The sequence below is a fragment of the Entelurus aequoreus genome, linkage group LG03 (genome assembly GCF_033978785.1).
Source record: "Entelurus aequoreus isolate RoL-2023_Sb linkage group LG03, RoL_Eaeq_v1.1, whole genome shotgun sequence".
Taxonomy (NCBI): Eukaryota; Metazoa; Chordata; class Actinopteri; order Syngnathiformes; family Syngnathidae; genus Entelurus; species Entelurus aequoreus.
In genome coordinates, this window is record NC_084733.1 from 88338991 (window position 1) to 88362535 (window position 23545).

The 23545-nt window shown below is 33.9% G+C and overlaps 2 protein-coding genes and 1 long non-coding RNA gene across 6 annotated transcripts in view; 1 reads left to right on the top strand and 2 right to left on the bottom strand.

Moving 5' to 3' along the window:
• Positions 1-27: 27 nt before the first annotated feature.
• On the bottom strand, positions 28-9678 carry LOC133647045 (kxDL motif-containing protein 1-like). Of its 4 annotated transcripts, none has more exons than XM_062043100.1 (5): positions 9544-9678; positions 6667-6777; positions 6441-6593; positions 6320-6366; positions 28-4297 (listed from the first exon to the last, which is right to left on the bottom strand). In XM_062043100.1, exons 2-5 carry the CDS (start codon positions 6762-6764, stop codon positions 4029-4031), a joined length of 567 nt encoding a protein of 188 aa, XP_061899084.1. In that variant the 5' UTR covers positions 6765-6777; positions 9544-9678; the 3' UTR covers positions 28-4028. The 4 variants fall into 4 exon arrangements, with proteins under 4 accessions (XP_061899084.1, XP_061899087.1, XP_061899085.1 ...); XM_062043103.1 differs by having other exon boundaries at positions 6667-6780; XM_062043101.1 differs by having other exon boundaries at positions 9503-9678.
• On the top strand, positions 3811-22886 carry LOC133647049 (uncharacterized). Its single transcript, XR_009825419.1, has 3 exons — positions 3811-4200; positions 22226-22330; positions 22410-22886. It is a non-coding gene; the product is annotated as an uncharacterized LOC133647049 (long non-coding RNA).
• Positions 14057-23545, bottom strand: part of LOC133647042 (SIN3-HDAC complex-associated factor-like) — a 38103-nt gene continuing 28614 nt past the window's right edge. Inside the window, 2 exon segments of the mRNA XM_062043097.1 lie at positions 14057-22653; positions 22655-22751. Coding sequence (XP_061899081.1) covers positions 22369-22653; positions 22655-22751 — 382 coding nt within the window. The 3' untranslated portion in view covers positions 14057-22368.

The window sequence follows — 23545 nt, forward strand, 5'->3', positions numbered from 1 at the left end:
TGGTTTTATTCTGAATCCAGTGAAACAGATTGGTGGTTTTAGCTGATATAAAGACTTTCAGGTGTTTATATAGGTTTATGTTTAAGTACTTGGCAGAGGCTTTTATCCAAAGCAACATACAAATAAAATATAAAACAATCACTGTAAACATGATCATTTAAGGGAAGAATGTAATACAAAATATCAATACAAAGTGTCAAGACAGAATAAACTCTCTGCTGCTGCAGCAACAGAGATACAATAGGTCCCCAAGATATATAGATATCTAATGTATTCATACATTGTTTATGTAGGATATACGCATGTATATATAACCTAATCATATTGTTTCTTGAATTTAAAAATAGCTGACTTTTTTTTCCCCCTTCTCTGGGATTATATTCCCAGTTTTGATCTCGGACGTCTGGTAACTTATAGCATATAAGAATATTCTATTACTTTTAGGCAAACTATGAATAATAAAACATGTGTCCTTTATCATAGCTACACGTATGACCAAAAACCGTGTGAAAATCAGTGGTATTCATTGAGGTAAAATGAATTAAATGCACTGACCGTTCATTGCTCCTGCCAAATGAATTGCACTGAGTGGAGCAGATCACCACTCCAAGATGGCGGCCCCGCGTCTCGTCAGCGCCAGTAGCGCTCCATGCTGCGTACCCTTATAAGATGTCTATTGGTGGAACAGGTTTTGAGACTTCCTGTTTTAGGAAGAAAAGCACACACATTTGGACTTAGCGCCCACTAGCAGTGGGTGCTCGCAAACGCCAAGGTAAGACACGGTTATATTATATATATTTTTACTTTAATTTGTAAACAATCATTACAAACTGTACTGACGATTTTTTGGAAAAAATAATTGTTTTGTTCGTTACCTTTTCCACCGAAGTAGAGGTTAGTAACCAAGCACAAATCAAAGAAAGCTCACATTAAATTAGAAAAAAAGGTCATTTTTAATTATTTAGTTACAGTATTTGAAAAATATTTGGACATGACAATAGTCTTTTTTTTTTTTTAAACTTTGTTTGTCCCCAAAGGAACAAAAAGTTAAGAAAAACGGGCAAGTGGAACAGGTTTTGAGACTTCCTGTTTTGGGAAGAAAACCGCACACATTTTTGACGTAGCGCCCACTAGCGGTGGGTGCTCGCACGCCAAGGGAAGACACGGTTATATTATATATTTTTTTTAACTTTAATTCGCAAACAAAACATTACAAACTTTACAAACGATTTTTTGTTCATTACCTTTTCCACCAATGTGGAGGTTAGTAACCAAGCACAAAGCAAAGAATGCTCACATTAAATTAGAAAAAAATGTAATTTTTAATTATTTAGTTACAGTATTTAAAAAATATTTGGACATTTGTCCCCAAAGGAGCAAAAAATAAGAAAACCTTGAGAGACAACGGGCAAGTGGAACAGGTTTTGAGACGCATTACCTTTTCCACCAAAGTGGAGGTTAGTAACCACATGCTCACATTAAATTTGAAAAAACATTTTTAATTATTTAGTTACGGTATTTTAAAAAATCCTTGAAAAATGGTGGAATGTGTTGAAGGTGGAATGGTTTGAATCGGATGAAAAATGTGGGAATTGTGGAACTTTGAAAAATGTCCCATTCTTTTCAATGGGAATTTCATGGAAAATGTTAAAATACTTGAATGTTCCGAATGAGTTGAAATGGTTGGTGTGGGAATTTTTTAAATCGGTCGAGAAATGTTGAAGTATTAACATTTTTAATTGAGAAATGGTATTAAGGAATTCCTGGAATTTCGGGAAAACCGAGTATTTTTCCAGTAAAAAAAACGTCTTTTTTTTTTTGTCCTGATTAAGAACAATGTTTGGACGGTGGGACGGTTGAAGTGGGTTGAAAAATGTGGGAGGAGTAGTCAACATAAAAAAGGTTGAAAAAAGGGTTTTGAAAAAAAAAAGGGAATTCTGGGAATTCCTTGAATTTTTTTGAACTTTGAAAAATGATAGTTTGAATTTCCAGGATGAGTGGAATGTGTTGAAGGTGGAATGTTTTGAATCGGATGAAAAATGTGGGAATTGTGGAACTTGGAAAAATTTCCCATTAATTTCAATGGGAATTTCATGGAAATTTGGGAAGAAAGCGGGAATTTTTCCAGTTAAAAAAACAATGTTGTTTTTTGTCCTGATTAAGAGGAATGTTTTGATGGTGGAACGGTTAAAGTGGGTTGAAAAATGTGGAAGGAATAGTCGCCAGAAAAAAGGGTAAAAAAAATGGTTTGAAAAAAAGGGAATTATGGGAATTCCTGGAAAATAATTTAACTTGGAAAAATGATAGTTTGAATTTCCAGGATGAGTGGAATGTGTTGAAGGTGGAATGGTTTGAATAGGTTGAAAAAATGTAGAAATGGTGGAAGTTTGAAAAATGTCCTATTCATTTTCAATGGGAATTTCGGGAATTTTTGGGAAAATGTTAATATACTTGAATGTTCTGAATGAGTTGAAATGGTTGGTGTTGGAATTTTTCAAATCGGTTGAGAAATGTTGAAATAGTAACATTTTAATTGAGAAATGGTATTAAGGAACTCCAGGAATTTCGGGAAAATCGGGAATTTTTCCAGTTCAAAAAACAACTTTGTTTTTTGTCCTGATTAAGAGGAATGTTTGGACGGTGGAACGGTTGAAGTGGGTGGAAAAATGTGGAAGGAGTAGTCGCCGAAAAAAGGGTGAAAAAAGGGTTTGGAAAAGAAGGGAATTCCTGGAATTTTTTTGAACTTGGAAAAATTATAGTTTGAATTTCCAGGATGAGTGGAATGTGTTGAAGGTGGAATGGTTTGAATCGGTTGAAAAATGTGGGAATTGTGGAACTTACAAAAAATTCCCATTAATTTCAATGGGAATTTCATGGAAATTTGGGAATTTCGGGGAAAGCGGGAATTTTTCCAGTTAAAAAAACTACATTGTTTTTTGTCCTGATTAAGAGGAATGTTTTGATGGTGGAACGCTTGAAGTGGGTTGAAAAATGTGGAAGGAATAGTCACCAGAAAAAAGGGTAAAAAAAATGGTTTGAAAAAAAGGGAATTATGGGAATTCCTGGAAAAAAATTTAACTTGGAAAAATGATAGTTTGAATTTCCAGGATGAGTAGAATGTGTTGAAGGTGGAATGGTTTGAATAGGTTGAAAAAATGTGGAAATGGTGGAACTTTGAAAAATGTCCCATTCTTTTAATGGGAATTTCATGGAAATTTGGGAATTTCGGGAAAAGCGGGACTTTTGGGGACAATTTTAAAAGGATTGAATGAGTTGAAGTGGTTGGTGATGGAATTTTTCAAATCGGTCGAGAAATGTTGAAGTAGTAACATTTTTAATTGAGAAATGGTATTAAGGAATTCCAGGAATTTCGGGAAATGTTCCAGTTAAAAAAAAAAAACTTTGTTTTTTTGTTCTGATTAAGAGGAATTTTTAGACGGTGGAACGGTTGAAGTGGGTTGAAAAATGTGGAAGAAATAGTCGCCAGAAAAAAGGGTAAAAAAATGGTTTGAAAAAAAGGGAATTCTGGGAATTACTGGAATTTTTTTTTAACTTGGAAAAATTATAGTTTGAATTTCCAGGATGGTGAAATGTGGAATGTTTGGAATCTGTTGAAAAATGTGGAAATGGTGGAAGTTTGAAAAATGGCCAATTAATTTTGAATGGGGAAAAATGTCCCGGGAAAACCTGGAATTCTGGGAAATCTGTGAATTTTTGGAATTTTTCAAGAGAAAGCCCGCGATTCCCAAACAAGCTGACCAGTTTGAAGTCGGAACGCTTTGAATCGGGTGCAAAACGTGGAAGGTAGAGCGTGCCAAAACCTGGAGAATAATAATAATAATAATAATAAATAGAAGAATTTTGGTGTGTAAAACATGAGTGAATGTTTTGCAGCATTCACACAATAATATATTTCATGATTTTAACACTGAAAGTTTACATGATGACATCATCCCCAATGACTTTAGCATGTTAACGTGTGTAAACAGTACCTTCACATGCAATATGATAAGCGGACTAACACCTAGTTACTCCTCAGCGGGCTCAGAGTCGGGACCCTCGTCCTGGAGGCCGGCCGTGTGGTGGGCGTCAGAGGTGGGCGTGTCGGACGCTCCCTGAGACAGCTCTTCGGAACACCTGCTGGCGGCGGGCGAGACCACGTCCGGGCTGGTGTCGCAGGAGTCTGTGCTCTGACCCGAGGTAACTGTCGTGACGGTGGTGGCGCCGCTCGGGGGCGCCGGGTCCAAGTCGTCGTCGTCGTCGTCGTCGTCCTCCGAGCTGGGCGACTTGTGGACGTCTGTGTGAAGGAGCGTTGGGGTTTTTTAGGGCTTCAAATGGCAAATCATGTTTTTATCTCAAACTTTTCCGCAACATTATCATTAGAAAAGAATACTCAACATTGGTTTTATCAAAGTTAAGTATAGTTTTACCTTTAACAATGCTTAACTTATTTTTTTAAGTGCGTCCGCCAAGTACAAACTCCAAAACCGGTGAAGTTGTCACGTTGTGTAAATGCTAAATAAAAAGAGAATACAACAAATCCTTTTCAACTTATATTCAATTGAATAGACTGCAAAGACAAGATATTTCATGTTCAAACTAAGAAACTTTTTTTTTGCAAATAATCATGAACATAGAATTTAATGGCAGCAACACATTGCAAAGAAGGCATTTTTACCACTGTGTTGCATGGCCTTTCCTTTCCTTGGCCGGGGCGGTATAGCTCGGTTGGTAGAGTGGCCGTGCCAGCAACTTGAGGGTTGCAGGTTCAATTCCCGCTTCCGCCATCCTAGTCACTGCCGTTGTGTCCTTGGGCAAGACACTTTACCCACCTGCTCCCAGTGCCACCCACACTGGTTTAAATGTAACTTAGATATTGGGTTTCACAGTGTAAAGCGCTTTGAGTCACTTAAGAAAAAGCGCTATATAAATGTAATTCACTTCACTTCCTTTTAACAACACTCAGTAAAGGTTTGGGAACTGAGGAGACACATTTTTGAAGTGGAATTCTTTCCCATTCTTGCTTGATGTACAGCTTAAGTTGTTCAACAGTCTCCCTTCTCATATTTTAGCCTTCATATTGCACCAATGGGAGACAGGTCTGGACTACAGGCAGGCCAGTCTAGTACCCGCACTCTTTTACTATGAAGCCACGCTGTTGTAACACATGGCTTGGCATTGTCTTGCTGAAATAAGCAGGGGCGTCCATGATAACGTTGCTTGGATTGCTCCAAAAGCTGTATGTACCTTTCAGCATTAATGGTGCCTTCACAGATGTGTAAGTTACCCATGCCTTGGGCACTAATACACCCCCATACCATCACACATGCTGGTTTTTACACTTTGCGCCTAGAACAATCCGGATGGTTCTTTTCCTCTTTGTTCTGGACGACACGACGTCCACAGTTTCCAAAAACAATTTGAAATGTGGACTCGTCAGACCACAGAACACTTTTCCACTTTGCATCAGTCCATCTTAGATGAGCTCGGGCCCAGCGAAGCCAGCTGCGTTTCTGGGTGTTGTTGATAAATGGCTTTGGCTTTGCATAGTAGAGTTTTAACTTGCACTTACAGATGTAGCGACCAACTGTAGTTACTGACAGTGGTTTTCTGAAGTGTTCCTGAGCCCATGTGGTGATATCCTTTACACACTGATGACGCTTTTTGATGCGGTACCGCCTGAGGGATCGAAGGTCCGTAATATCATGGCTTACGTGCAGTGATTTCTCCAGATCCTCTGAACCTTTTGATGATATAACGGAGCGTAGATGGTGAAATCCCTAAATTCCTTGCAATAGCTGGTTGATAAATGTTGTCCTTACACAATTTGCTCAGGCATTTGTTGACAAAGTGGTGACCCTCGCCCCGTCCTTGTTTGTGAATGACTGAGCATTTCACGGAAGCTGCTTTTATACCCAATCATGGCACCCACCTGTTCCCAATTAGCCCGTTCACCTGTGGGATGTTCCAAATAAGTGTTTGATGAGCATTCCTCAACTTTCTCACTCTTTTTTGCCACTTGTGCCAGCTTTTTTGAAACATGTTGCAGGCATCAAATTCCAAATGAGCTAACATTTGCAAAAAATAACTAAGTTTACCAGTTTGAACATGAACTATCTTGTCTTTGCAGTCTATTCAATTAAATATAAGTTGAAAAGGATTTGTTGTATTCTCTTTTTATTTACTATTTACACAACGTGACAACTTCACTGCTTTTGGGGTTTGTAGTCCATGAAGGAGACAGTTTTACCCTGGAACGGATTCAACTGATATTATTTCTTATGTGAAAATGAGGTTCTGTCACAACATGCTGACTTACTACTAAAAGCTTCAGGATATTGCTTGCCAATCTTGCCTTTTAGCGTCCTAAAGCGGCCAAAAAGCAGACAGGGGATTATTAAAGTCTTTGTTTGTATATTTTCCGTGTCAATTTACCGCACCTGATCCTTCGGAAGACGCCGTCCAGATCTTTCTTCATCTCCACGAGCGTCCGGGTGTGCAGCAGGAAGCGCTCGTTCATTTGCTGCAGCCGCACGTTGGACAGCCCGTTGAAGTTGATGAGCATTTCGTTGGTTTTCTCAAAGCGGTCGAGCCTTTGTCGGGGGGGAAACAACGAAACAACGGGAAAAATAGAAAAAAAACGCGTCTTTGAAATCTTTTACTCACATGTGTCTCTGAGCCTGGATGATGGCGTTGACGTCCTCGGAGTTCACCATGCTCAGCATCCTGCTGCAGAACACACCGGAAGCTGTGGGCTCCTCCATGATGGCGGATAAGCTGCTAAGAAAGAAGTACTTTAGCATCTTCCATATGAGGAGGTGAGGACATAAATCATGGTCCCGATAACATTGCATCTAATAGACAATGTCTCATTTGCACCCCCTGGTGGTGACATCTATCAAAAGGAGGGTGGTCCCAAAAAGGAGGGATTTTTCACATGGTCAACATATGAAATAACAAGTTTGTGTGAGAAAGTGAAATGCGCCCCCTTTGGCCAAAATGTATTAAAAATAAATATGTATATAGAGACATGGTGTAATAACTTGAAGTAAATAAAGAAGATTAAAAACTAATTACACACAAAAAAATAACTAAAATCAGTCTTTTTTTTCTTATAAAATTGGGGACAATTTCTCATGTTCTTTCCGTTTCTGTAATATTGCAATATTTTCTCTTAAAATTATTACTTTTTAATGCAAAATGGTGACATTTGTCATATAAAATTCTGACTTTTATCACAATATTGCCAATTTTTGTTGTCATTCTTGTAAAAAAGTGAAATTTTTTGAGTAAAATTATGACTTTAGTCATCATTTTGCCAAGTAAAATTCCGATTATTATTATTATATTGCCAACATTTTAAAGTTTTCTTATAAAATTGTGACTTTTGTCGAGTAAAATTACGACTCTTTTCATAAAGTTGCTGACATTTTAAGCTTTTCTAGTAAAATTGCGACTGTTACTGAGTAAAATTCCAACTTTTTTCATAATATTGCACAAATGTTTAGTTTTTCTTATAAAATTGGGAACAATTTCTCATGTTCATTTTGTTTCTGTAATATTGCAATATTTTCTTGTAAAATTATTACTTTTTAATGTAAAATCATCACTTTTTAATGCAAAATGGTGACATTTGTCATATAAAATTCTGACTTTTATCACAATATTGCCAATTTTTTTGTTGTTCTTGTAACATTGCATCTAATAGACAATGTCTCATTTGCACCCCCTGGTGGTGACATCTATCAAAAGGAGGGTGGTCCCAAAAAGGAGGGATTTTTCACATGGTCAACATATGAAATAACAAGTTTGTGTAAGAAATTGAAATGCGCCCCCTTTGGCCAAAATGTATTAAAAATAAATAAATATGTATATAGAGACATGGTGTAATAACTTGAAGTAAATAAAGAAGATTAAAAACTAATTACACACAAAAAAATAACTAAAATCAATCTTTTTTTCACAATGTGTCGACTTTTTTCTTATAAAATTGGGGACAATTTCTCATGTTCTTTCCGTTTCTGTAATATTGCAATATTTTCTCGTAAAATTATTACTTTTTAATGCAAAATGGTGACATTTGTCATATAAAATTCTGACTTTATCACAATATTGCCAATTTTTGTTGTTGTTCTTGTAAAAAAGTGACATTTTTTGAGTAAAATTATGACTTTAGTCATCATTTTGCCAAGTAAAATTCCGATTAGTATTATAATATTGCCAACATTTTAAAGTTTTCTTATAAAATTGTGACTTTTGTCGAGTAAAATGACGACTCTTTTCATAAAGTTGCTGACATTTTAAGCTTTTCTTGTAAAACTGCGCCTCCTATTGAGTAAAATTCCAACTTTTATCATAACATTGCACAAATGTTCAGTTTTTCTTGTAAAATTTTGACTTGCATGACTTTTATTAAAATTATGACTTTATGTAAAATCATTACTTTTTAATGCAAAATGGTGACATTTGTCATATAAAATTCAGACTTTTATCACAATATTGCCAATTTTTTTGTTGTTCTTGTAAAATAGTGACATTTTTTGAGTAAAATTATGACTTTTGTCATCATTTTGCCAAGTAAAATTCCGATTATTATTATAATATTGCCAACATTTTAAAGTTTTCTTATAAAATTGTGACTTTTGTCCAGTAAAATTATGACTCTTTTCATAAAGTTGTCGACATTTTAAGCTTTTCTTGTAAAATTGTGCCTGCTATTGAGTAAAATTCCAACTTTTATCATAATATTGCACAAATGTTCAGTTTTTCTTGTAAAATGTTGACTTGCTTTTAGTAAAATTATAACTTTTATTATAATACTGCCAAAATTCTACATTTTCATTTTGAAACTTTGACTTGCGTTGAGTAAAATGATGACTTTTATTATAATACTGTGACAAGTAGTCACACACAAGGCCACTGAAATAAAACGCTGACAACACTATCGAGGTCTTGAGTGCTAAATAATGATTTTATATCATTTATAGCTGCTTCAGTGTAAGTTCAAACCCCGGCTGAGTCATACCAAAGACTATAAAAACGGGAGCCATTACCTCCCTGCTTGGCACTCAGCTTCAAGGGTTGGAATTGGGGGTTCAATCACCAAAAATGATTCCCGGGCGCGGCCACCACTGCTGCTCACTGCTCCCCTCACCTCCCAGATGGGTCAAATGCAGAGGATAATTTCACCACACCTAGTGTGAGTGTGACTATCATTGGTACTTTTAACTTTAATAGGAGCTACTGTTAAGACATGCGTTGTTGTTTGTGTTGCAACGGGGACATTATTTAGTGATGCACCGGAAATGGAGTAGAAGTGAACGTGTCTGCCGAAGTAATAAATAAATGACGGCCCAGTTTGGTCTAAATCATCAATTCTGTAGTGTGTTTGTGATAGAGAACATCATTTAACACGGTGGAATTAAACGTTAAACGTCCATTTTGATGTCGTTTGATAGTTTAGCAATGAATGTGCAGCGATTCAAATTGAAAGCTAACTTACCTCAAAATGCCAAGCCAGTCACACGAATATAGACCACGTACCTCAAGTTCCACAGAATGGATGTAAAAAAAATCGACCTATTTTCGTTAAATGTAATTAAAAGGTAGAATCGGCGGCATGAAGAGTTTGCTGACAGCTGACTGACAAATCAAAACAAAGTCGTTCCGGGTTGAGTCAACTTCCGGTCATGAGATCCGTCATTTCCGTTGTTGCATTTTTTATAAACGACTGTAACGTAGAAATGTTTGTCAACATTATTATGCTCCAGGCAAAAAAATTGTACATAAATGTCGATTTATGAAAGTAAGTCCTACATTTTCTAATTTCCTTAATGGTTTATAATTATCAATCAAATCTTAGGGAACGATTAAGAGTACAAAAGCCCTTAAATTGATATATCTGTTAAAAACATTTAAAGTGATTTGGGTGGCCCTTGTCTACTTATTTTCATATTTTTCATTATTATTGTAAGGACTTGCCTCTTTGTGATGTTAAGTTCCTGTTATAAGCTGTTATACAGTATATGCCTTGAGCTCTTATTTTGAAGGCGCCAAGAGCGGAAGTGGTGACACGTTGTGGTGGAGCGGAATTTTAAAAACAAAAATTATTTATTAATATTTCATACTCTATATGTATTTGCTTTAGTTTTCTTGCCTTTATTTATGTGTGAATTATAAATGTATGTTTGTTCTTCAATTTAAAAAAAATACGTCGGGTTGTGTCCACTTCTGGTCATGAGGTCCGTCATTTCCGTTGTTGCATTTTTTTTATCTTCCCGTTCTCACAAATGCAGGCTACAAATGCGCTGTTTTGTACTGTTTTCTACTTACTTTGATTATTATTTTCAACTGTTTGTAAATGTTGAAATTTATAAATAAAGGTTTATATTAAAAATTAAATAAAATATATATATTTTTTAAATGTACGCCATTACGTAAGAATCAACGCTCCGGAGTTACATAACGTGAAAAGCAAATATTAACACAAAATATGTAAATGTTACTAGGCTAAAGTGACGTTATGATCGTAGACTCAAGTAACTAAGTTGTATTGTAAATATTTATTCCGGACATGTTAAAAAAAATAAGAGGAAAAGAAAAAAAAAACCTAAAGAAATGAATAACAACAACAATTAGGAGATAAACATTCTGAAATTATGAGATCAATCAAAATTACAAAATAAAAAAGTCGTAATTATGAGATAATGAAATCGAAATGATTGGATAAAAAGTCATAATTATGAAATAACAAAGTCATAATTATGGGATAAACATTTTGAAATAATGAGATGGATCAAAATGACGAGATAAAAAAAGTGGTAATTATGAGATGATAGAGTCGAAATTATGGGATAAAAAGTCATAGTTATGAGATAAGGAAGTCAAAATAATGGGATAAACATTTTGAAATTATGAGATAAAAACTTAAAGTCGAATTAAATAAGGATCAACTTCCGGTCATGATATCCGTCATTTCCGTTGTTGCATTTTTTATCTTCCCGTTCTCACAAATGGGAGATAAACATTTTGAAATTGATATGAATCAAAATTACAAGATAAAAAAGTCATAATTGTGAGATAAAAAAAAGTCGAAATTATGGGATGAAAAGGCATAATTATGAGATAAGAAAGTCACAATTATGGGATAAACATTTCGAAATTTTGATATCAAAATTACAAGCTAGAAAAGTCGTAAATATGAGATAATAAAATCGAAATTATGGGATAAGAAATCGAGATTATGGGATCAAAAGTCATAATTATGAGATAAGAAAGTCACAATTATGGGATAAACATTTTGAAATAATGAGATGAATAAAAATTATGAGATAAAAAGTCAAAATTATATGAGATAACTTAAAGTCAAGTAATAAGGACCAACTTCCGGTCGCGATGTCCGTCATTTCCGTTGTTGCATTTTTTATCTTCCCGTTCTCACCAAATGTACGCCATTACGTAAGAATCAACAATCCAGAGTTACGTACAACATGAAAAGCAAATATTAACACAAAATATGTAAATGGTACTAGACTAAAGTGACACAATGATCATACACTCAAGTAACTAAATTGTATTGTAAATATTTATTCCGGACATGTTAAACAAAATAAGAGGAAAATAAAAAAAACAACTAAACAAATTAATAACAACAACTAGGAGATAAACATTTTTAAATTATGAGATAAATCAAAATTACGAGATAAAAAGTCATAATTATGACTTAAGGAAGTCACAATTATGAGATAAACATTTTGAAATAATGAGATTAATCAAAATTACGAGATAAAAAGTCAAAATTATGAGAAAAAAACCAAGTCCATTCATGAGGATCTACTTCCGGTCACGATGTCCGTCATTTCCGTTGTTGCATTTTTTATCTTCCCGTTCTCACAAATGTACGTCATTACGTAAGAATCAACGCTCCAGAGTTACATAACATGAAAAGCAAATATTAACAACAAATATGTAAATGTTACTAGACTAAAGTGACACAATGATCGTAGACTCAAGTAACTAAATTGTATTGTAAATATTTATTCCGGACATGTTAAAAAAAAAAAAAATAGGAAAAGAAAAAAACCCTAAACAAATTAATAACAACAATTAGGAGATAAACATTTTGATATGAATCAAAATGACGAGATAAAAAAGTCATAATTATGAGATAATAAAGTCGAAATTATGGGATAAACATTTTGATATAAATCAAAACTTGCACTTACAGATGTAGCGACCAACTGTAGTTACTGACAGTGGTTCTCTGAAGTCTTCCTGAGCCCATGTGGTGATATCCTTTACACACTGATGTGGCTTTTTGATGCGGTACCGCCTGAGGGATCCAAGGTCCGTAATATCATGGCTTACGTGCAGTGATTTCTCCAGATTCTCTCAACCTTTTGATGATATTACGGAGCGTAGATGGTGAAATCCCTAAATTCCTTGCAATAGCTGGTTGAGAAATGTTGTCCTTAAACAATTTGCTCATGCATTTGTTGACAAAGTGTTGACCCTCGCGCCGTTTCTGGGTGTTGTTGATAAATGGCTTTGACCTTGCATAGTAGAGTTTTGACTTGCACTTACAGATGTAGCGACCAACTGTAGTCACTGACAGTGGTTTTCTGAAGTGTTCCTGAGCCCATGTGGTGATATCCTTTACACACCGATGTCGCTTTTTGATGCAGTACCGCCTGAGGGATCCAAGGTCCGTAATATCATGGCTTACGTGCAGTGATTTCTCCAGATTCTCTGAACCTTTTGACGATATTACGGAGCGTAGATGGTGAAATCCCTAAATTCCTTGCAATAGCTGGTTGATAAATGTTGTTCTTAAACAATTTCTTGACAAAGTGGTGACTCTCGCCCCGTCCTCGTTTGCGAACGACTGAGCATTCCATGGAAGCCTCTTTTTATACCCAATCATGGCACCCACCTGTTCCCAATTAGTGGGATGTTCCAAATAAGTGTTCCTCAACTTTCTCAGTCTTTTTTGCCACCTGTGCCAGCTTTTTTTTGAAACACGTTGCAGGCATCCAATTCCAAATGAGCTAATATTTGCAAAAAAATAACCACATTTTGCAGTTGAAACATGAAAATATCTTGTCTTTGCAGTCTATTCAATTGAATAATGAATGATTAATGTGCAATAAACATATTTTTAGGGATGTCCGATAATGGCTTTTTGCCGATATTCCGATATTGGCCAACTCTTTAATTACCGATACCGATATCAACCGATACCGATATCAACCGATATATGCAGTCGTGGAATTAACACATTATTATGCCTATTTTGGACAACCATGTATGGTGAAGCTAAGGTACTTTTTTTTTTAAATAATAAAATAAGATAACTAAATTAAAAACATTTTCTTGACTAAAAAAGAAAGTAAAAAAATATATAAAAACAGTTACATAGAAACTAGTAATGAATGAAAATGAGTAAAATTAACTGTTAAAGGTTAGTACTATTAGTGGAGCAGCAGCACGCACAATCATGTGTGCTTACGGACTGTATCCCTTGCAGACTGTATTGATATATATTGATATATAATGTAGGAAGCAGAATATTAATAACAGAAAGAAATGGGGGAGGGAGGTTTTTTGGGTTGGTGCACTAATTGTAAGTGTATCTTGTGTTTTTTATGTTGATTTAATTTTTTTTTAAAAAGCACCAAAAAAAAAAAAAAGCGATACAGATAATAAAAAAAAACGATACCGATAATTTCCGATATTACATTTTAACGCATTTATCGGCCGATGATATCGGTTTATTTATTATCTGTATCGCTGTTTTTTTTTAATCATCGGCCGATAAATGCGTTAAAATGTAATATCGGAAATTATCGGTATCGGTTTTTTTATTATCTGTATCGTTTTTTGTTTTTTTTTAATCATCGGCCGATAAATGCGTTAAAATGTAATATCGGAAATTATCGGTATCGTTTTTTTTATTATCTGTATCGCTTTTTTTGGGGGTTTTTTTTTCCGGCAGGCCGATTTTATCGGACATCCCTACATATTTTGTGTCATCGTAGAGACAAACTCACACAGTATGTATGTCCGTAAAACTCACAAAAGTACTTTTATTAAAAGGGACAAGTAAAAAAAGTACATGATGTATAAAAAAATACAAAACTGCTCGGTCTAACTGGTAAGCCACATAAATGCATAGCAAGGACACATGCAAGTAGGGATCCTAGAGACCGCCAAAGAGGGTCTTCGCCGCTCAGTCTACACCACAACGCGCCTAAAGTGGTGGCGGCGGATAATAAGTTAGGTCACGCGCAACTCAAAACGAGGAGCAGAATAAATAAACACTTCCATGGTGTGAAACTAACCTGGCGAGACAATTACAATTATGATTGTTCCTTCCTGTTACGACGCATGTTAGGCATAAGCGGGAAATAACTCAAAACGTTGACACTCAATAGAAATAAATAGAAAATAATAAATAAATAAAGAAACCCACCTAGCCCCTGACTTATATACACACACACAACACCCCTGTGCCATTTCATATTAGTGTCGTTGTTTCAAGCCGTAACATGAACATAAACATACACCTGACCTCGGACTCTGGCCCGGAGGAAAACCTGCTTGGGTGAATTTAATGCGCTTTGGCTTCCACTTGATGAATGAAGTAGTATCTACACACAGGAAGTATGTCGTGTGGTGAAGTAAAGATGTGTCCCAGCACAAATTCCGGAAAGAAAACCAACATCAACGCCTATTTAACTCAACATTTCATCCGTGTGACTATCACAAAACCAGTAAAGTACTTTTTGATCATAAACTAACCCGGGATTAACTGATAATGGTATGGCTGATTGACCGCGTTCTTGTATTTCTAGCCTTCTTGAGACAAGGAAAAGTATCTTCCATATGAGGAGGTGAGGACATAAATCATGGTCCCAATAACATTGCATCTAATAGACAATGTCTCATTTGCACCCCCTGGTGGTGAAAATGAGGGTGGTCCCAAAATGGAGGGATTTTTCACATGGTCAACATATGAAATAACAAGTGTGTGTGAGGAAATTGAAATGCGCCCCCTCTGGCCAAAATGTATCAAAAATAAATTAATATAATTGTATATAGAGACATACTGTAATAACTACAAGTAAATAACAAAGATTCAAAACTAATTACAAACAAAAAATAAATAAAAGCAGTCTTTTTTTCCACAATGTGTCAACATTTTTCTTATAAAATTGGGGACAATTTGTCATTATTTCTGTTTCTGTAATATTGCAATATTTTCTTGTAAAATTATTACTTTTTTATGTAAAATTATTACTTTTTAATGCAAAAATGGTGACATTTGTCATATAAAATTCCGACTTATCACAATATTGCCAATTTTATTGTTCTTGTAAAATAGTGACATTTTTGAGTAAAATTATGGCTTTCGTCATCATTTTGCCAAGTAAAATTCTGATTGTTATTATTATATGTGCCCCCTCTGGCCAAAATGTATTAAAAATAAATGAATATATATGTATATAAAGACATACTGTAATAACTAGAAGTAAATAACAAAGATTAAAAACTAATTACAAACAAAAAAATAACTAAAAGCAGTCTTTTTTTCTTATAAAATTGGGGACCATTTCTCATATTCGTTCTGTTTCTGTAATATTGCAATATTTTCTCGTAAAATTTGTACTTTATGTAAAATTATTACTTTTTAATGCAAAAATGGTGACATTTGTCGTATAAAAATCTGAATGTTATCACAATATTGCCAATATTTTTGTTGTTCTTGTAAAATAGTGACTTTTTTGAGTAAAATGATGACTTTCGTCATCATTTTGCCAAGTAAAATTCTGATTATTATTATAATATTGCCAACATTTTAAAGTTTTCTTATAAAATTGTGACTTTTGTCGAGTAAAATTAGGACCCTTTTCATAAAGTTGCCAACATTTTAAGCTTTTCTTGTAAAATTGTGACATTTTTTGGGTAAATTATGACTTTTGTCACAATTTTGCCAAGTAAAATTCTGATTATTATTATAATATTGCCAACATTTTAAAGTTTTCTTATAAAATTGTGACTTTTGTCGAGTAAAATTACGACTCTTTTCATAAAGTTGCCGACATTTTAAGCTTTTCTTGTAAAATTGAGTTCAATTCCAACTTTTATCATAATATTGCACAAATGTTCAGTTTTTCTTGTAAAATTTTGACTTGCCTTTAGTAAAATTATGACTTTTATTATAATACTGCCAACATTCTATGTTTTTATTTTGAAACTTGGACTTGCATTGGCAAAATTATGGCAAAAGTCATAATTTTACTCAAGTAAAATCCTGATTATTATTATAATATTGCCAAAAATGTTAAGTTTTCTTATAAAATTGTGTCTTTTGTTGAGTAAAATTACGACTCTTTTCATAAAATTGCCCAAATTTTCAGCTTTTCTTGTAAAATTGCGACTGTTTTTGAGTAAAATTCCAACTTTTATCATAATATTGCACAAATGTTCCGTTTTTCTTGTAACATTTTGACTTGCGTTGAGTAAAATGACGACTTATTACAATACTGGCAAAATTCTACGTTTTTCTTGTGAAATTGTGACATTTTTCTTGAAAAATTCCGACTCATTTTTCACAACAAGCTTTTTTTATATTTGCATAGTATGTATATATTATTAATGTTGTAAATACACATCTTTATATATCTAGAAAGGCTGGTCCTAAAGAGGGAGGCATTATTCTCAGGTCTCAAGAATGTAACAAATACAAGAATATGTGTGTGTGTGTGTGTGTGTGTGTTCTTGTATTTCTGCCCTTCTTGAGACATGAAGAAGGAAAAGTATCTTCCATATGAGGAGGTGAGGACATAAATCATGGTCCCAATAACATTGCATCTAATAGACAATGTCTCATTTGCACCCCCTGGTGGTGAAAATGAGGGTGGTCCTAAAAAGGAGGGATTTTTCACATGGTATACATATGAAATAACAAGTGTGCGTGAGAAATTGAAATGCGCCCCCTCTGGCCAAAATGTATAAAAAATAAATGAATAGATATGTATATAGAGACATACTGAAATAACTAGAAATAAATAAAGATTCAAAACTAATTACAAAACAAAAAATAAATAAAAGCAGTCTTTTTTTCCCACAATGTGTCGACTTTTTTCTTATAAAATTGGGGACAATTTGTCATTATTTCTGTTTCTGTAATATTGCAATATTTTCTTGTAAAATTATTAATTTTATAATGTAAAATTATTACTTTTTAATGCAAAAACGGTGACATTTGTCATATAAAATTCTGACTTTTATCACAATATTGCCAATTTTATTGTTGTTCTTGTAAAATAGTGACTTTTTTGAGTAAAATTATGGCTTTCGTCATCATTTTGCCAAGTAAAATTCTGATTATTATTATTATATGTGCCCCCTCTGGCCAAAATGTATTAAAAATAAATGAATATATATGTATATAGAGACATGGTGTAATAACTAGAAATAAATAACGAAGATTCAAAACTAATTACAAACAAAAAATAACTAAAATCAGTCTTTTTTTTCTTATAAAATTGGGGACCATTTCTCATATTCGTTCTGTTTCTGTAATATTGCAATATTTTCTCATAAAATTTGTACTTTATGTAAAATTATTACTTTTTAATGCAAAAATGGTGACATTTGTCGTATAAAAATCTGAATTTTATCACAATATTGCCAATTTTTTTGTTGTTCTTGTAAAAAAGTGAAATTTTTTGAGTAAATTAGGACTTTTGTCATAATTTTGCCATGTAAAATTCCGATTATTATTATAATATTGCCAACATTTTAAAGTTTTCTTATAAAATTGCGACTCTTTTCATAAAGTTGCCAAAAATGTTAAGTTTTCTTATAAAATTGTGACTTTTGTCGGGTAAAATTACGACTCTTTTCATAAAATTGCCCAAATTTTCAGCTTTTCTTGTAAAATTGCGACTGTTATTGAGTAAAATTCCAACTTTTATTATAACGTTGCACAAATGTTCAGTTTTTCTTGTAAAATTTTGACTTGCTTTTAGTAAAATTATGACTTTTATTATAAAACTGTGACTTTTGTCGAGTAAAAAGACGGCTCTTTTCATAAAGTTGCCGACATTTTCAGCTTTTGTTGTAAAATTGCGACTGTTATTGAGTAAAATTCCAACTTTTATCATAAAATTGCACAAATGTTCAGTTTTTCTTGTAACATTTTGACTTGTGTTGAGTAAAATGACGACTTTTATTACAATACTGCCAAAATTCTACGTTTTTCTTGTGAAATTGTGACCTTTTTCTTGTAAAATTCCAACTAATTTTTCACAACAACCTTTTTTTTATATTTGCATAGTATGTATATATTATTAATGTTGTAAATACACATCTTTATATATCTAGAAAGGCTGGTCCTAAAGAGGGAGGCATTATTCTCAGGTCTCAAGAAGGTAAGAAATACAAGAATGTGTGTTTTCGCTGTCATATTGTGGCTTATTGTTATGCAAAAACACTTCTAAGTTTCACTTTTTTCTTATCTTTTTTCCCACTTCTTTACATACAAAAATAAACTCGGGAGAAATCGATCCCAAACAAAAATTTAAAAAAGTTTAAATAAGGCCATGCAATTTAGTCGACTCGTGCATCAGATCGCCGGGTGTTTGGAGGGTCGTCATGCAGGGAATAAAAATGCGCTACGTGTTGCTGAGGCCACGATAAATATCGCTTCAAATCCCTTTTTAGTTGTTCCTCGAAACCAAAGCGGAATAAACAAGAAGCCAGGGGTGTCCCAACCAAGCCGGGGGGTCCACCTTGATACATTTTGTGCGTGAAATGAGCGTTTCAATCAAAACGACGTATATATATATATACAGTATATGCTAAGCTATCGGAACAAAACATCCACATTTTAGCTTTGTGTTGTAGCTCAAAGCTAAATGATCATTACATTAATTTTTTGAAGGGCGAATAAAAAAACGAGCGGGTCCTGGAAATGGCCCCTGAGCCGCACTTTGTAAGTAAGGCTGCTGTGTTTGCTGTTGGAGCTGTGAACAGGCCTTCTTTTCCACAGAGGATAAACTCCTACAAGACGGGAGAGGACGCTGCTGATGCTACCATCGAGTGTGTGTGTGTGTTCTTGTATTTCTACCCTTCTTGAGACATCAACAAGGGAAAGTAGCTTCCATATGAGGTGTGAACAAGTGAGGACATAAATCATGGTCCCGATAACATTGCATCTAATAGACAATGTCTCATTTGCACCCCCTGGTGGTCCCAAAAAGGAGGGATCACTCTGGTCAACATATGAAATAACAAGTGTGTGTAAAAATTTGAAGTGCAGGCCCCCTCTGGCCAACAAATGAAATAAGTTGAAATGCGCCCCCTTTGGCCAAAATTACTTAAGAAATAAAATAAATATGTAAATAAAGACATACTGTAATAACTTGAAGTAAATAATGAAGATTAAAAAACAATTACAAACAAAACATTTAATAAATAAAAGCAGTCTTTTTGTCACAATGTGTCGACGTTTTTCTTATAAAATTGGGAACAATTTCTCATATTCGGTTTCTGTAATATTGCAATATATTCTCGTAAAATGATAACTATGTAAATGTATGACTTTTTTATGTAAAATTGTTACTTTTCAATGCAAAATGGTGACATTTGTCATATAAAATTCACTTTTATCACAATATTGACAATTTTTTTGGTTGTTCTTGTAAAATAGTGACTTTTGAGTAAAATTATGACTTTTGTCATAATTTTGCAAAGTAAAATTCCGATTATTATTATAATATTGCCAACATTTTAAAGTTTTCTTATAAAATTGTGACTTTGGTCGAGTAAAATTTCGACTGTTTTCATAAAATTGCCCAAAATTATGATTTTTTTATGTAAAATTATGACTTTTTAATGCAAAATGGTGACATTTGTCATATAAAATTCACTTTTATCACAATATTGACATTTTTTTTGGTTGTTCTTGTAAAAAAAATAGTGACTTTTGAGTAAAATGATGACTTTTGTCATAATTTTGCAAAATAAAATTCTGATTATTATTATAATATTGCCAACATTTTAAAGTTTTCTTATAAAATTGTGACTTTGGTCGAGTAAAATTTCGACTGTTTTCATAAAATTGCCCAAAATTATGATTTTTTTATGTAAAATTATTACTTTTTAATGCAAAATGGCGACATTTGTCATACCAAATTCTGACTTTTATCACAATATTGCCAATTTTTTTTGTTGTTCTTGTAAAATAGTGACATTTTTTGAGTAAAATTATGACTTGTCATCATTTTGCCAAGTAAAATTCCGATTATTATTATAATATTGCCAAATTGTTAAAGTTTTCTTAAAAAATTGTGACTTTTGTCGAGTAAAATTCCGACTCTTTTCATAAAATTGCCCAAAATTATGACTTTTTTTATGTAAAATTCTGACTTTTTAATGCAAAATGGTGACATTTGTCATACAAAATTCTGACTTTTATCACAATATTGCCAATTTTTTTTGTTGTTCTTGTAAAATAGTGACATTATTTGAGTAAAATTATGACTTTTGTCATCATTTTGCCAAGTAAAATTCAGATTATTATTATAATATTGCCAACATTTTAAAGTTTTCTTATAAAATTGTGACTTTGGTCGAGTAAAATTTCGACTCTTTTCATAAAATTGCCCAAAATTCTGACTTTTTAATGTAAAATTATAACTTTTTAATGCAAAATGGTGACATTTGTCATACAAAATTCTGACTTTATCACAATATTGCCAATTTTTTTTGTTCTTGTAAAATAGTGACATTTTTTGAGTAAAATTATGACTTGTCATCATTTTGCCATGTAAAATTCAGATTATTATTATAATATTGCCAAATTGTTAAAGTTTTCTTAAAAAATTGCGACTTTTATCGAGTAAAAGTTCGACTCTTTTCATAAAATTATGACTTTTTTATGTAAAATTATGACTTTTTAATGCAAAATGGTGACATTTGTCATACAAAATTCTGACTTTTATCACAACATTGCCAATTTTTTTTGGTGTTCTTGTAAAATAGTGACATTTTTTGAGTAAAATTGTGACTTTTGTCATCATTTTGCCAAGTAAAATTCCGATTATTATTATAATATTGCCAAATTGTTAAAGTTTTCTTAAAAAATTGTGACTTTTGTCAAGTAAAATTACGACTCTTTCCATAAAATTGCCAACATTTTAAGCTTTTCTTGTAAAATTGCGACTGTTATTGAGTAAAACTACAACTTTTATCATAATATTGCACAAATGTTCAGTTTTTCTTGCAAAATGTTGACTTGCGTTGAGTAAAATGACGACTTTTACTATAATACAGCCAAAATTCTACGTTTTCCTTGTGAAATTGTGACCTTTTTCTTGTGAAATTCCAACTCATTTTTCACAACAAGCTTTTTTATATTTGCATAGTATGTATATATTATTAATGTTGTAAATACACATCTTTATATATCTAGAAAAAGTGGGCCTATAGGGGGAGGCATTATTCTCAGGTCTCAAGAAGGTAAGAAATACAAAAAAATATGTGTGTGTGTGTGTGTGTGTGTGTGTGTGTGTGTGTGTGTGTGTGTGTGTGTGTGTGTGTGTGTGTGTGTGTGTGTGTGTGTGAAGACGCCCGTGTTGAAGCACGTTGAGTCGCCAACGGGTTGCAAAAGCCCAACTGGATTTTTACAGTGGCTGTAGAAGGTGAAGGTGGCCCGGTTAAAATGACCCTGCACCAGTCTTTTCAAAATAAAAGAGACGTGCCAAGAAAACGTGGTGTATATCTTGCCCCCTGCATGCAAAATTGGCATATGCACACTCTTGGCATTCTCTCCACGAGCTTCAAGAGGTAGTCGCCTGAAATGGGGGTTTTCACTTCACAGGTGTGCTTGAAGCCCACGGAGAGAATGCCAAGCGTGCGCAAAGCAGAGCAAAAGGTGGCTATTTTGAAGAAACTAGAATATAAAACGTGTTTTCAGTTATTTCACCTTTTTCATGTGTTCATTTATAGTTTTGTTGTGACAATCTACAATGTAAATAGTCCTGAAAATAAAGAAAACACATTGAATGAGAAGGTGGCCTGTACTGTATGTCCAAATACCAGAGCCCAGACCTGAATCCAATTGGAAAATATGTGCAGATTTGATCTAATGTGTTGATTTGATGTAATATTAGCGTGCTGAGTAATGCTATTTGTTCACCTTCTAAATCCACTGCAGATTCTGACTCTTCTCCAGGAGGAGCTGGTTTGTACGCAACTTGAAAGCTAGCAGCGTCCCCAGGAAGAAGTGGGATGTATTGCATTGTGGACTTCAAAGTAAAAGGTGCATGGAAAGACAGGAAAGAAGTGGAAGAGTGAGAGTCAAAGACGTACTAAACCTCCAGCACGGTTGTGATGTTCAGCTGCTTGCTGCTGGTGGTGGAAGAAGGCGACTCCTTCGTGTAAGTGCTTCTTGGAAAAGGAGCAACCTTTTCTTCTTCTTCCGAGATGATTACCAGACTTTGTCGGACATGGTGGCAGCGCTCTGGCCGCAGGCGGGCGACTCCTTGGCCGGCTGGTCGGGCGGGGGCGACATCCGACTGACGGCCACCTGGGTGGGGTCGGCCTCCGCCTCCTCCTCCTCCTCCTCCTCCTCTTCTTCGTCCTCGTCCTGCTGCTGCTTCTTGCAGGGTTTGAAGAGGTGCGGGTGGATGAGCACCTCCCCGAAGCGACCCTTGTAGATGATTCCACAACACACCCGCTGTCTGCACCACACAAAGCACGAGTTAGCTTCATGTCAACTAACACGTCAAGTCGACCTGTTTTTCCTGACCGGAAAGCTCCCACGATTGATTAAAATAACATTTCATTCGATTCACCAATTCGTTTGTACACTTGTACCACCTCACAAGTGCCACCCTCGTCACTAACAGTCAGCAGCCTAGTCAATTGTGAGATTAAAAAGTCATGATTATGAGGTAGTGCGAGATAATAAAGTGGAAATGATCACAATTATGAGATACAAATTTAAAGTCATAATTATGAGATGAAAAGTTGTAATAATGAGATAAAAAAGTCATAATTATGAGATAAACATTTTGAAATAATGAGATGAATCAAGATTGTGAGATAAAAAGTCCAAATTATGAGCTAAAAAGTCAAAACGAGGAGATAAACAAGTCGAAATGATGAGGTAAAAAGTCATAATGATAAGATAAAATTGAGAAAATGTCAAAATTATGAGCTAAAAAGTCATAATTAGGAGATAAACATTTTGAAATTATGAGAGGAATCAAAATTACGAGATAAAAAGTCACAATTATGAGATTAAAAAGTCAGAATTACAAGATAAAATTGAGAAAATATGAAATAATAATGTCATAATTATGAGCTAAAAAGTCAGAATTAGGAGATAATGCGAGATAATAAATGTGAAATTATGAAATAAGAAGTCACAATTATGAGATAAAAATGTGTAATAATGAGATAAGAACTAAGAAAGCCAAAATTATGACATAAACATTTTGAAATGAGATAAGTCAAAATTATGAGATAAAAA